Source organism: Quercus suber, unplaced genomic scaffold (assembly GCF_002906115.3).
Source record: "Quercus suber isolate HL8 unplaced genomic scaffold, Cork oak 2.0 scaffold_475, whole genome shotgun sequence".
NCBI classification, from domain to species: domain Eukaryota; kingdom Viridiplantae; phylum Streptophyta; class Magnoliopsida; order Fagales; family Fagaceae; genus Quercus; species Quercus suber.
The window spans coordinates 488521-502242 of NW_027069926.1; the positions used below are offsets into that span (position 1 = coordinate 488521).

At 35.0% G+C, this 13722-nt stretch overlaps 1 protein-coding gene across 1 annotated transcript in view; it reads left to right on the forward strand.

Annotated features, from left to right (window-relative positions):
* Window positions 1-7988: 7988 nt before the first annotated feature.
* Window positions 7989-13722, forward strand: part of LOC136063002 (uncharacterized) — a 12609-nt gene continuing 6875 nt past the window's right edge. The window contains exons 1-2 of the mRNA XM_065762829.1: window positions 7989-9532; window positions 10077-10212. Coding sequence (XP_065618901.1) covers window positions 7989-9532; window positions 10077-10212 — 1680 coding nt within the window. The remainder of the gene's footprint in view (window positions 9533-10076; window positions 10213-13722) is intronic.

Consider the following 13722-nt stretch of genomic DNA (forward strand, 5'->3'; position numbering starts at 1 on the left):
GATTGATGGCTTATAAGTGTGATTAAACAATGATTTTCAATTTTTTTAAAAATATATATAAGTAAAAAAAAGTGTATAATATTATTTAAAAATTAAAAATATGTATTTAAAATTCTGTACTAAACAGGATTTTGATAGCTGAGATTAGGATGTATTGCATGAGCGCAATTCACCCACCTTTGGCTTACAATATTTTTCCACTCTTTACTTTTGCTTTTTAATTTTTACTTCTGAATTTTTTTTCTTAACATTTATTAATTAGTGACTAAAATTAAAAATTATTTTTTTCAAATATCAATTTCAGCCCCTCATAAATATTACATAAGGGGCGATATGGTAAGTATCGGCCATAATCTCAATCCTAACAGTTGCACCCGGGATAACCTTACTACTTGGTTGACTTGACCGCACACCTTTAAGGAAAAGTACTTGGTTGACTTGACCGCACACTTTTAAGGAAAAGTAGGAAACTATACCACAAAATGTATATATTATTTAATTATTAAATATATTTTTCTTTAATTATATCGGTTTTTTTTCATGTTTGTCTGCAAGAAGCAATGTTGCTCATTTATTACATAAAAAAAAATTATTGAATATTCTAAGAGTATTATAAATGTGTATTTTTTCCTCTTACATGAATTATAAGTCTTATCATAAATTTAATTAATGAAATTTACAATATTGTGAAATGGGAGAGTACGCATTTACAATACTTCGAGAGTACCCAGTAATTACCCTGAGTAATTCTTAAGTACTTCTAGAGCATAGAAGATGGTATTCCCTCTTCTTACATTCATGGTTGGGTCTACTTATTAAATTCATGACAGAGTCTACTATAAATGTGAGAAAAAAGAGTACCATTTCATTATACTTTGATACTTGTAAGTTGAATTTAATTAATTATCTTGTTGGCTTTATTCCGTACCAAATTTGCTTGTATTTTAGCATTTAGTAATCCTGTATTTAGGTGGGAATATTGTAAGAGTAGTGAGTGAGAGAGTGTGATAAAATACTTAAGATTGCGCAAAGAAACAGGGACACGCGACTGGATCTCACGGGTGGCTCGCGGCTTGCAAGTCGCCAAAAGTTGCACACGTGCCAAGCATGCCAAAAGCTAAAGAGTCACGTCAGTTGTTGCACTACAGGACAAAAGTCCTAGGTTGGCTAGGCTGTTAGCTCGCGACTTGAACTCGCGACTCAACCCAGTCGCGAGGTCAAGTCGCCAGAACACCCTGTTTGGGAAAAACTGTCTATTTGCATTCCATTCTCACCCTAGTATAAATATCCCTCATTCCCACGAAATGTAGAGAGCTTCCAGAGAGAATTTTGAGAGAAAAACCGTAGAGAAAAATAAGATTGACTCATCCACAATCTTCACTTAAGAGACTCTTCAAATTCATCTACTCTCTTCCTCTCCATTGATACATCATTGAGAGATTCTTGACTAAATCCTTTTCTCACCATACCCACATTTGTGAAAAGGTTCTTTTGGTGCTAAGGGAAGCAGTTTGGAAGGGACCAATATTATTGGTTGATGCTATAGGAATCCAGTAAGCTAGAAAAGAAAAGGGTTCAGCACAACCTCATTAGAGCAAGAAGCTTGGAGGGTTTAGGTACCTGGGTAGATTAGGCTTGAAGGGTCTATTGCTGTTCATGTATCCCAACTACATTTTCTAATGGATTATTGACCGCTTAGAGGGCGGCGGAGAGGTTTTACGCCTAAAACTTTGGTTTCCTCTTCGATAACACATCGTGTGTTGTCTTTGTATTTGCATCTCTCTTCCTTTTATTTTTACCATCTAATTACTGATGTGATTGTGATTATTTATAGTTTAGATTGTTTATCAATACTGTTATAAGCTTGATTATCATTTTTCGCACATACTTTGTTTGATATAAAGCTTGAATTGGTAATTTATTGTTTGGAGGTCTAAACGTTCATAGTGTTTTTAATGCTATTTGAACTTTCAATACTTGATGCCAAGTGTCTTTAGATCTTAAATGAGCTCCAATTTCATGTTAAATGTCCTTTCAATAATACTTAAAGTTCTTCTAAAAAAAAAAAAAGAATTATACCCTAAGTTAGTATTAATTATATTTACATACAAATTCATTCATCTAAACCTCTAAAAATATAAAAAGACTTGATTCAAATTTATTAACTGTTTTCATAATACTATGAATGTCTACGGTCTATTGTTTACTAGACTGAAACTTATATATGTATATATAAACACACGAGTCTCGTGCAAATACAACGACACTCAGTAGTTTATAATTTCTTTTTTAGAAAAAAAAAAGTATAGTTTGTAATTAGTTATTACTTGTAATAAACAAATCTTAATAATAATGAAGCAACTTTTCAGGGCATTTATTTTCAACATTTTTATTGATTCGGACATGTTTATTAATACAAGTTCCACACCTAACTACTTCAAACACTTATTAATCTATCTACTTTGTATGCAATATAATGAAAGTGTTTTGCATTCTCATCTCGAACTTCTTCTTCTTCTTTTTCTTTTTTCTTTTTTCTTTTTTATATATATTTATAATTCGTTAGGGGGTTTGAACTTTATTCCCTAGATAACATTATTAAAAACAATAAAAGAATACCAATTGAATTACACCATGAATTGAATTTAAAACCTCACTTGTTACTAACTAGTATTATAAATTGGCATGCATAATCCATCTCCTATCCTCCACTTCGAACCCAACCAAACAACCCTCCTTGCTTTTAGGATACTTTGCCAAGCGTACGACCCATTCAACTTCACCCCTTCCTCTAGAATAGTGCAATCCGAGAAATATTTTGATTTGAAAACTTTATAGAAAAGGGAATCTTTATCGTGGAGCAATCGCCATACCTATTTTCCTAACATAGCAAGGTTGAAATTTTCAATATCCTTGAAGCCTAACCCCCCTTGGCCTTTCGGTTTGCAAAGTTTCTTCCATCCCACCCAATGTGTTTTGCTTTTATCTCCCTTGTAGCCCTACCAAAACTTCCTGATTAAAGCTTCAATATCTTTGCATAAACTCTTTGGGATTTTGAAACATCCCATGGTGAAAGTAGGCATTGCTTGAAGGACTGCTTTTATCAAAACTTCTCTACCACCTTGTGACAATAGTCTTTCCTTCCAACATTGCATTTTATGCCAAATCTGTTCCTGAATATAACTGAAGCTTTTCTTTTTTGCTCCTCCCACAAATGATAGTAGACCAAGGTATTTGTCATAATTGAAAGTGATTTCCACCCCTGTGAGGGTTTTGATATTTTCCTGCATGTGTGGGTCTGTATTGGAGTTGAAAAAAAGCTGTGTTTTGTCTCGGTTGATTTGTTGCCTGAAGCTTCTTTATATTGTTGTAGGACCTCCAAAATAGTGGCACACTCTTGAGTATTTGCTCAACAAAAAAGCAAGCTGTCATCTGCAAAGAACAAATTGGCGACCTTTGGATTTGTACTAAAAAGAGACACTCTTTTGATTGAACCTGAATTTTTAGCTTGCTGTATGGGAGAATGTAACCCTTCACAAGCAAGCAGGGTGGTATCACCCAAAAAAAAAAAAAATCCCAACAACATAAGGGCCTATGTGCTTATTGACGAGGAAAGTGGTAGGTGGTTAGAAGACAGAGTGAGAGAGGAATTCCTTCCCCATGAAGTAGAGGTAATTATCAGCATACCTCTAAGCACCACCAGCACCGAGGACAAGCTCATCTAGTTTGCCACAAGCAATGGTTGTTACTCAACCAAGTCTGCTTATCACCTTCTCTCAACCGAGGCAAAACTTTCAAAACTTGGTCCATCTAACCCGACGGCACACAATCAATTCTGGAGGCAGCTGTGGTAGCTGAATGTGCCAAATAAAATACGGCATTTCTTGTGGCGGGCTTCCAATGATTCTCTACCTACAAAGAAAAATTTGCAGAAACGGAACATCATGTCGGAATCAACTTGTGAGGGATGCAGTGATGACGATGAGGATACAATCCATGTAATCTGGGGCTGTCTGATGGTAAAGGATACTTGGTGGGAGCTGCAACAATGCAGACCTTTCTTGTGGGAAAAATTCAGGTGCTTCCGTGACTTGCTTCAAGGAGTCTTCGCACAAAACAATCCGAGAATGCCATAGTAATTTGCTTATATCGGATGGAGTATTTGGCACAATTGGAATGCAAGAAAGTTTGAGTCGGTGACAATCAGGGGCGGAGGGAGGGGGGGTGAGGGGGGGCAGGTGCCCCCCCTGAACTTCCAAGATTTTTACTAATAATGGTAGTGTATTGCATTGAAATGTATTATTTGCCCCTCTACACAAAAGACAAAAAATGTTTCTATTTATTGGGAACAACCTACTGCTACATGGTTCAGAACTCAACAGCCTTAACTAAGAACTTTGAGACCACTATAACTCTTAAAAAAAAAAATATATATTACTGCTATACGAAATAGGAATCACAGCAGCCTAATACTAAATAGAACTCTGAAAAAAACAATGTATACATAAAACAGTATCAAGCACACCTCCCAAAAAAAAAAGGAAAAGTTTTTGAGTGTTTTTAAAATTAAGTAAGGAGGGGAGAATAATTAGGTTTTTTATAGTTTGTAATTTTGTTAATGTGGTAAAGGTAAATTTGGTAATTTATTTGGTTAAACATTTCTATACTCTACTCTCCTTCTATATCTCTCTAATTTGATAAAATTAAAAATGAAGAGTTAGAAGTAGTTAGAACCCCTCCAAATCCCTCCACCTCCTCCCTTAAAAAAACATTCAAATAAGGTAATTTATCTTACTCTTCCTCTCTCAACTCTACTCCTCTCTACTCTCCTTCTATTCAAACAAGCTATTAGAGTTTCTTATGAGTTTTTAAAAACATTTGAGTTGAGTTTTTAAAAAGCATTCAAGTCATTGAATTACGTTTATATATTCACAAATATATTGCATACTCTTAATATTCATGTTTAAATTTTTTTTAGATTGGTTTTTTACTTTCAATCTTGTCTTTTAATCTTGCCCCTCCTGACCTAAATTTCTGGCTCCGCCACTGGTGACAATGCGTATAGAAAAAATTTATATCGATGCTATTCAACGCCTTCAAGAATTTCATATGGCATAGGACCCACCAATGATGCAGGAAGTAGCCTCTCATCCAACCCAATGGTTGCCACCCCACCATCTGTCTACAAAATAAATTATGATGGTGCAAAGTTCCAGGATTCGGCATCGGTGGGGTTGGGTGTGGTGGTACTAGATTCAAATGGACAAGCTATCGCAGCACTATCAAAACGTGTCTCTCTCCCTCTAACAGTTGAAGTCTTGGAAGCCCTGGCTTGTAGGAAGGCAGTATCTTTTGCCATTGATCTAGTCATCTAGGACTTCATTTTCGAAGGAGACTTAGAGATTATCTTTAAACATCTCAGCTCTGACCAACCAAGCATGGCTACCTTTGGCCACGTAGTTGATGATGCATGTTCTCTAGTAGTGACTTGAGGATTTTTCATTTTTCACATACCAAACGCAAGGGTAATATGGTGGCAGATAAACTTGCTAAGTTAGCTACGGTCTTGTATGAACCTACAATTTGGTTAGAGGACATCCATAATAATTATTTTTTGTCTGAGATTAAAAGAAACAGGGATGCAGTTCCGTACCTTGTTCTTAGCTTCCAACTGGCATTGCAAAGCTTTAGTAGCAATCTCATCCAAAAGGTTCTCTGCGTCACAGACGTCTCTGAGATCATCAAGCCACTTTTTCACAAGTGGGTCACTGATTTCCTTTTCCTTTGCATCATTGAGCACTGCGTTAAAGGCTAGACACGATGTCTCCAACTTCACTAGCAAGTTATTAGGAACTTTTCTTCCTCGGATGAAGTCTAGGACCTCTAGAGATGCCATCCTGTCAAACAACACTCGAAGGGTTACAGACAGAAATACTCCTCCCACTGCAACGGCTGCCATACTTTTCTTTTTGCAATGAAAAGAAATTGGAAAGGAATGCTAATAGATCAGTTTGTGGCATGAAAGCTTGTGCACTTCTTAGTCTTTGCTAAAGTGACGTGGTCCACCAGAGAACTGTATAATTTCTCCAAAATTAGGTTCATGGCTTAATAGTTTGCACATTGCCATGGGGACAACCTTGCTAACTTGGTTGACCAAGTAGATGTAGTCCTTATCAGATTAGGTTCATGGCTTAGTAGTTTGCACATTGACGTGGGGATAACCTTACTATTTGGTTGACCACCAGTGGCGACGCCACGTCTAAGTCAGGGTGTTCCCAGGAACACCCTGACTTGAAAAAAATCAAAAAAAAAAAATTTATACTTAATCTTAATTAGGAACACCCTGATCACAAAATTAGGAACACCCTCATTAACAAAATTAGGAACACCCTCAAATTAAAAAAAAAAAAAAATTCTGTTCTACTTCCAAGCAAAAAAAAAAAAAAAACCCAAAAAAAAATTTGAACTAAAATCTCAAAAAAAAAAAAAAAAAAAGAGTAATAGAGCAAGCCCACGGCGAGCCCAATAGATTACACAGGTAGCCCGTAGCCACGGATTCTCCCAAAAAAAAAAAACAAACAGAGAACAGAAATCAACCCACGCCACAGTCACTTCGCTGCCAGAGAAATCAGAAACCAAACCCCAAACCCCAATACAAGCAGTCCATCAGCAAAGCAAAACAAACCCCAACTAAGTTAGTGTTTATCTCAAAAAAAAAAAAAGCTCCCAATACAAAGAAAACAAAAACAAACCCAGCATACATTGATACACTGCCCACGCCCACGGACCGTCGCCGTCGTCGCAGATACACTGCCCACAAACCCCAGCATACACTGAATCACTGATACAAACCCCAGCAGAGAAAACCGCTCGGCGTCGCCGTCGCAGTCTCGCAGATCGGTGCTTGCCGCTCGCCGCCTCGCCCTCATCGCAGTATCGCAGTGGTCGCCGTCACAGATCGCAGTGGTCGCCGTCGCAGATCGCAGATCGCAGTCTCGCTGTTTGGACCTCGGTGCTCGCCGCTCGCCGCTCGCCGCTCGGATCTCGGTGCTCGCCGGTCAGACCTCGTGCTGGGTATTTCTCTCTCTTTACTCTTTTTCTCTCTTTTTCTCTAAGGCTCTCGGTTTCTCTCTTCTCTTTGCAAAACTGAAATGAACTCTCTCTCTCTCTCTCTTTACTCTTAACTTTAATACCGGTTACAGACTCTCTCTCTCTCTACAATGATTATATATTATATGCTTTTGCTTGCATCTTTTTTTTTTTTTTTGTCTTTTTGAATTTGTCCTTATCTATCCTATTGGTCTGTGTGTTGGTGTAATGGTGTTCACCAACACCATTACACCAACACACAGACCAATAGGATTAGGACAAATTCAAAAAGACAAAAAAAAAAAAAAGTAAAAGCAAGCAATTGGTCAGATTGGCTGACCGAATTGCTTGCATAATTGCATTTGCCTCTTTCTTTTTTTTTTTTTTTTTTTTTTTTTGGAATTTGGCCTTATCTTCCTTGTTGCTTGTTGGTGTTGGTTTTGTGTAACGTGTGTTGCAATGTTGGTGTCAGTTAATGTGTTAGTAATATATTAATTGTCTTTTAGTGTGAAGTAAATTGTTTATTGTGATTGTGAAATTTTCTGATTGGCAGGTTATTGTTTGTGATTGTTGATTAGCAGTGTAATGTGCTACACATTATACTGTTTTAATTATTGTGATGCACATAGAATGTGTAACGTGCATAAGACAAATAAAAGACAAACAAATATAATAAATTAAAGTAGTATAATTAATGACAAACAAATTAAAGCAATATAGTTTATTGTTATGCTAAATAACAATAATTAAAGCTATATAATTAAATTAACTAATACATTATAAAAGACAAATAAATTAAATGATGTTAAGCTAAATAACAATTAATAATTTTATAATTAATGCAAGAATAATAATTTCAAATAAACTTATAGTTTATTGTTTATTCTTTTGCTAGAATTATGGACAAATATTCGATAAGAAAACCACGTACCCAAGATTCATCTCCTGTGCAAGATTCATCTCCTATGCAAGATTCATCTCCTGTGCAAGATTCATTTCCTGTGCAAGATTCATCTACATCTTCTAAGCGAATTCGTATTGACTTTAATTTAGAAAATCTTCCTTTAGATCCTGGGCCACGACAAAAGATATCATCTTATCATCCTAATAATCATGATGAAATCAGAAGATATTATTTAACAAAAGGCCCTTGTCAACCAGTTGTTCAGGATTACCTTGTATCATATTTTTCTGGAAAGCCCCGTAAATTTAGATCGGAATGGTATAAAAATAGAAAGTGGTTGGAATATAGTATAGACAAGGATGCGGCATTTTGTTTTTATTGCTACCTATTTGGGCAAGATGTTGGTAAGCAAGGGGGAGGGGAGACTTTTGTAATGAAGGGATTCAAACTTTGGAATCAAGTTGCAAAGTTAGATTCCCATGTTGGAGAAGTTAATAGTGCTCATAATCAAGCTGTCAAGAAGAGTGAAGATCTCCAGAAGGAAAAGCAACACATTCAAAATGTTTTTGTTAAGCAATCAAAACAAGATAAAACTAAATATCAGATTCAATTAAATGCAATAGTTGATTGCGTAAAATTCCTTTTATGCCGAGGATTAGCTTTTCGTGGTCACGATGAATCTCAAGGTTCAAGTGATAGAGGAAACTTCCTTGAGCTCTTACAATTTTTGGGAGATCACAATGAATCTATCAATGAAGTGTTGCAAAATTCTTGGAAAAATTGCAAGCTTACCCACTCTGATATTCAAAAAGACATGGTGAATGCAATTGCACGTGAAACATCCAAAGTCATCATCAATGATCTTGACAATGGGTTCTTTTCAATATTAGTTGATGAGTCACGTGATATCTCAGTGAAAGAACAAATGACCCTCGTTCTTCGTTATGTGAACAAAGAAGGAATTATTATAGAGCGGTTCCTTGGTATTGTACATGTTGCAAGTACCACTGCTTTGTCACTCAAGCATGCTATTGAAGGTTTACTTTGTGAACATAATTTGAGTTTGTCGAACCTATGTGGGCAAGGTTATGACAGGGCTAGTAATATGCACGGTGATATCAATGGACTCAAAACTTTAATTTTGAAAGAGAACAAGTCAGCATTTTATGTCCATTATTTTGCTCATCAACTTCAATTGACACTTGTTGCTGTTGCTAAAAATCACATTAACATTGCTGAATTTTTTTATGTGGTTAGTAATTTAGTAACTATTGTTGGAGGCTCTTGTAAGAGACGAGATGCTCTTCAAGATGCACAATTTGCCAAAATTAAAGAAGATTTAGAGAATGGTGTACGTAGAAGTGGGCAAGGTTTGAATCAAGAGACAAATCTTAAACGTCCTGGTGATACACGTTGGGGATCATATTATGGGACTATTCTGAACTTGATTTTGATGTTCTCTGCTGTTGTTGATGTATTAGAGATTATTGAAGAAGATGGCCTTTCCGACCAAAAAGTTGAAGCTCGATCTATTATGAGGTCAATTCTAACTTTTGAATTTGTCTTTGCTCTACACTTGATGAAAAATATTTTAGGGATCACAAATGAGTTGTCAATAGCATTGCAAAAAAAAAAATCAAGATATAGTAAATGCTATGGATCTTGTTAAAGTGTCTAAGCAACGGTTGCAAGTGATGAGAGATGATGGATGGGCATCTTTATTGGTTGAAGTATCTTTATTTTGTAACTCACATGTTATTTCTATCTTGGACATGGAAGCGATGTTTGTAGTTAGTGGGAGGCCGAGACGCAACACCCAAAAAAATTCAAATTTACATCATTATCGTGTTGAGCTATTTTGCACAGTCATAGATATGCAACTTCAAGAGCTTAACAACCGCTTTTCTGAGGTGAATACCGATTTGCTACTTTGTATGGCTTGCTTGGATCCAAGTAATTCATTTGTGGCTTTCGATAAGGAAAAATTGATACGTCTAGCTAAGTTCTATCCCTCTGATTTTCTTGGGATAGATATTTTGGCACTTGACTCTCAACTGTAGAATTACATTTTTGATATGTGCAGCAATGACTTCTTTTTAGAGCTTCAAGGAGTTAGTAAACTTGCTGAAAAGTTAGTGAGCACAAGGAAGCACGAGACTTACCCATTAGTCTATTTGCTTGTGAAGCTAGCTTTGACCCTTCCAGTTGCTACTGCAACGGTAGAAAGAAGTTTTTCAGCAATGAAATATGTAAAGAATGAACTGCGCAATCGAATGGGAGATCAATTGATGAATGATTGCTTAGTTGTGTATATTGAAAAAGATATAGCTTGTAGCATTGATAATGAGATTATTATGCAACGATTTCAAACGATGAAAACTCGTAGAAGGCAATTGTAAATTTTATGTATTTATGTATTTTCTGATTGTTGTTGTTGTCAATATAATTTTTTTTTTATTAGATTGTGTAATTTATTCTTGTTGAGGAACACCCTAAAAAATTTTTCTGGAGTCACCATTGTTGACCGCACGCCTAATAAGGAAAAGTAAGAGATGGTAGGTGAGGATTTGTATATTGATTCATTATTAGATATGTTTTTAGTAGTTCCTCATTTTAGTAATTTTGTTATATAAAATTAGTTTTATCCCATTAACAATATCATCGTTTAATTTAAGAGTAATATTATAAATCTAAACTTTTTAGAGGCTATTGAAAATTCAAAATTGGTGGCTTCCACTCAAACAACTAGATATTGCATGTAAAAAAAATCTCCCAATCAAAAATATAATTCTTTTTTTTGCTGAATATCAATAATACAATTCTAATTCTTTCATTTCCCTGCTGATGACTTTTGAGCTGTTGCAGGCCTTGATTCGTCAACCTTCACAGTGTAGATATCTGACATTGTTATCAAAATGTAGAAACAGGGTTTCAATTTCAAGAATCTTTTAAAGATGACCTTAGAGACTGAAGCTTTTTCTTTAAGAGCTTGTAAAAATGTTTTTGCTGAATTTAACCATAAAGAAAGAGTGAAAGAGGGAGTTGGGGGAGGTGGGAATATGGGAGAGTTGGTTGAGCTAAAGCAATAAATTCTTAGATCACATTAAGAAAGATGTGTCTGACCAATTTTATAGGCGTTTTATGACACATTAAAGATTTTTGTGTTTGTATATGGTGATTTCCTTGCACAACATTTATAATGGTAGATGATATGTGGGTGACTAACCCATGAATTGCTTTATTTATTGTTAATTTGTATTCTAAGTAGGGGCTGTTTGGTAGTGGAACTAGGGATTTTTTTGCAAAATAATACCATTTTGCTAACAATTTTGTTAGTTAACAATGTCTCTAAACAATTTAGAAAACTAACATTTCAACTCTCTTAGACTCGAGTTCCTGTAGTAACTTGAGTCTCTTATACTTGATTTCTGTGTGCTGGCAAAGCTAAGGTGGACTTAAAAATTCACGTGGAAATCGAGTCTTTAAGACTCAAGTTTCTCTAGACTATCTTCTTCCTTCATTCTTTTTCTCCTTTTTTTTTTCTTTCTTTCTCCATTTGCCGTCCCTCTCCCTTCTTCCAAGCCCCAAAAACCCAAGAAAGTTCTTCTTCTCTAGATAGTTCTTCCTTCTTCTTCTTCTCCTTCCTCAAACATCCAAACCCATTTATCAAAATCTTAAATCCAAAAATCAAGATCTCATAATCAGAGCAAAAACCCAAACCCAAAAATCATGATCTCGGCACTAGAGCAGCTTGGATTTGTTGATCTCGGTAGCAAAGGTTTGTTTTTTGTGTTTTCCGGTTTTGTTTGTATTTTGATTTGTTTTCTGTGTTTTTTGGGTTGATCTGTCTTTGGCAGAATACTTTCTGTTGTGGGTTTGTGTTTTCTAGGTTGGTTTGTTAGTGTTTTTTGGGTTGATGTTCTTGGTTTGTTTTTTTTCTAGTTGGTCTGTTTGTGTTTTCTAGGTTGCTATTCTGGGCTATTCTGGGTTTGTATTTTCTGCGTTGGTTTGCGTTGTGTTTTCTGGAGGGACTTGAGTCTCTAAGACTTGAGTTCCACATGGATTTTTTTAATCCACCTCAGCTACACACCTCATGGAAATCGAGTCTTTAAGACTCGATTTTCTACAATGAACTCAAGTATAAAAGACTCGAGATGTTAGTTTTTTAAATAGTTTGGAAATAGTGCTAACTAACGAAACTATTTGAAAATAAATTTTATTTTGAAAAAAAAAAAATCTGTGTAACTAGAATAACAGTTTTCAATGTTTAAACAACATTATATATATTTTCACACACTTTTTCACCCATATGTATTTTCAAAAAATACAAACAACATTATTAAAATAATATTACTAAACAGGCCACTATTTTCTTGTCTTATTATTCTTTTTTTTCTTTTTCTTTTTTGAATCAAAGACAAAAATAGGGTTTTGTTCAAAAAAAAAAAAAGACTGTGATAGGCTAGCTTCCAGTGCTGAGTCAAATCCTCCCTCATCTAAACCTTCTACTCTTATATTCTGGGTTTATTTGGGATCCGCTTATTTTGTTAAAACTGAAAACTCTTTTAGAAAGTACTGTAAATAAAAGTAAAAGTTAGCTGAAATAGTACAGTGAGACCCATAAATAGTATCAAAAAGTGCAGTGAGACCCATGAATAATAACAAAAATAGGATGAATAATAAAATAAGTTGGCTTTTTAATTTGGAGCCAAACGCATACTCTACATGTATAGGACTTAGGATTTTATATTTTATAAGATGATTAATGCTAAGAATACTTTCTATCTTTTGGATCAGAATTAGTGCTAAGAATTCAATATTTTCATAATTGTAATTAAAGCAACATTGCTTCCTCTTAGGTCCACTTGTAATAGCACATTTTTTATCATGCAACAATCACAACCAATCATGTCATTAATTAAAAAAAAAAATATATATATATATATATTGTATTCTAGATTTATTATTATAGATTATGAACCTAGACCTCATTTTAGCCTTGGGGAAAATCTGGTGCATTAAATGGAGAGATTGGTGGGAGTGGGGAGCAAGCCAAAATTCGGTTTTCCCGTAGCTGCTGTAACAGCTTGTAGAGTAACTTGAAAAATCATATCTGACCCAATTCTGATCGGAATTGTCTCGTTCTTGTGCTCAAATTGAAGCCCCGGATGTCTAGTTTCTGGGAAAATTAACCTCATTCACAGATTCAAAATATTCTGAGAGATATTGATGAAATAGTGAGCAGAGGTCATTTGTTAGAAAATGGTTTCAGCACAATTAACATTAATAGGTCCCAAATTAGCTCCCAATTAACATTAAATGGCTCCAATCACTCCCATTTCAGAATTAATTGGTTCCCAATTTACTCTAATTAAAAGATAATTATACAAATTACTCATTGAATAATTAATGTTTAACTATCTAATTAATTAGGTGTATGCAACCTCACCATAAAATGTAGTCCTAACCAATTAAATTATGACACATCATTGATCTCCAATTGATTACACTTATAACCAATTGAAATCAATTGTTCATAATCACATATAGTTGGACTTAATTTGTGATAGTGCATCTCAGCCATTAAAACTTGATTTGATGATAACTTTCAATATGGTGGTCCGATTAGGGCTTATGACCAGTTGATTTGATCGTTACACAATCAAGATCATTTTGATGAAATGAGATTAAGGATCTAATGACTAGAATCAAGATGCATATTCCCAAGG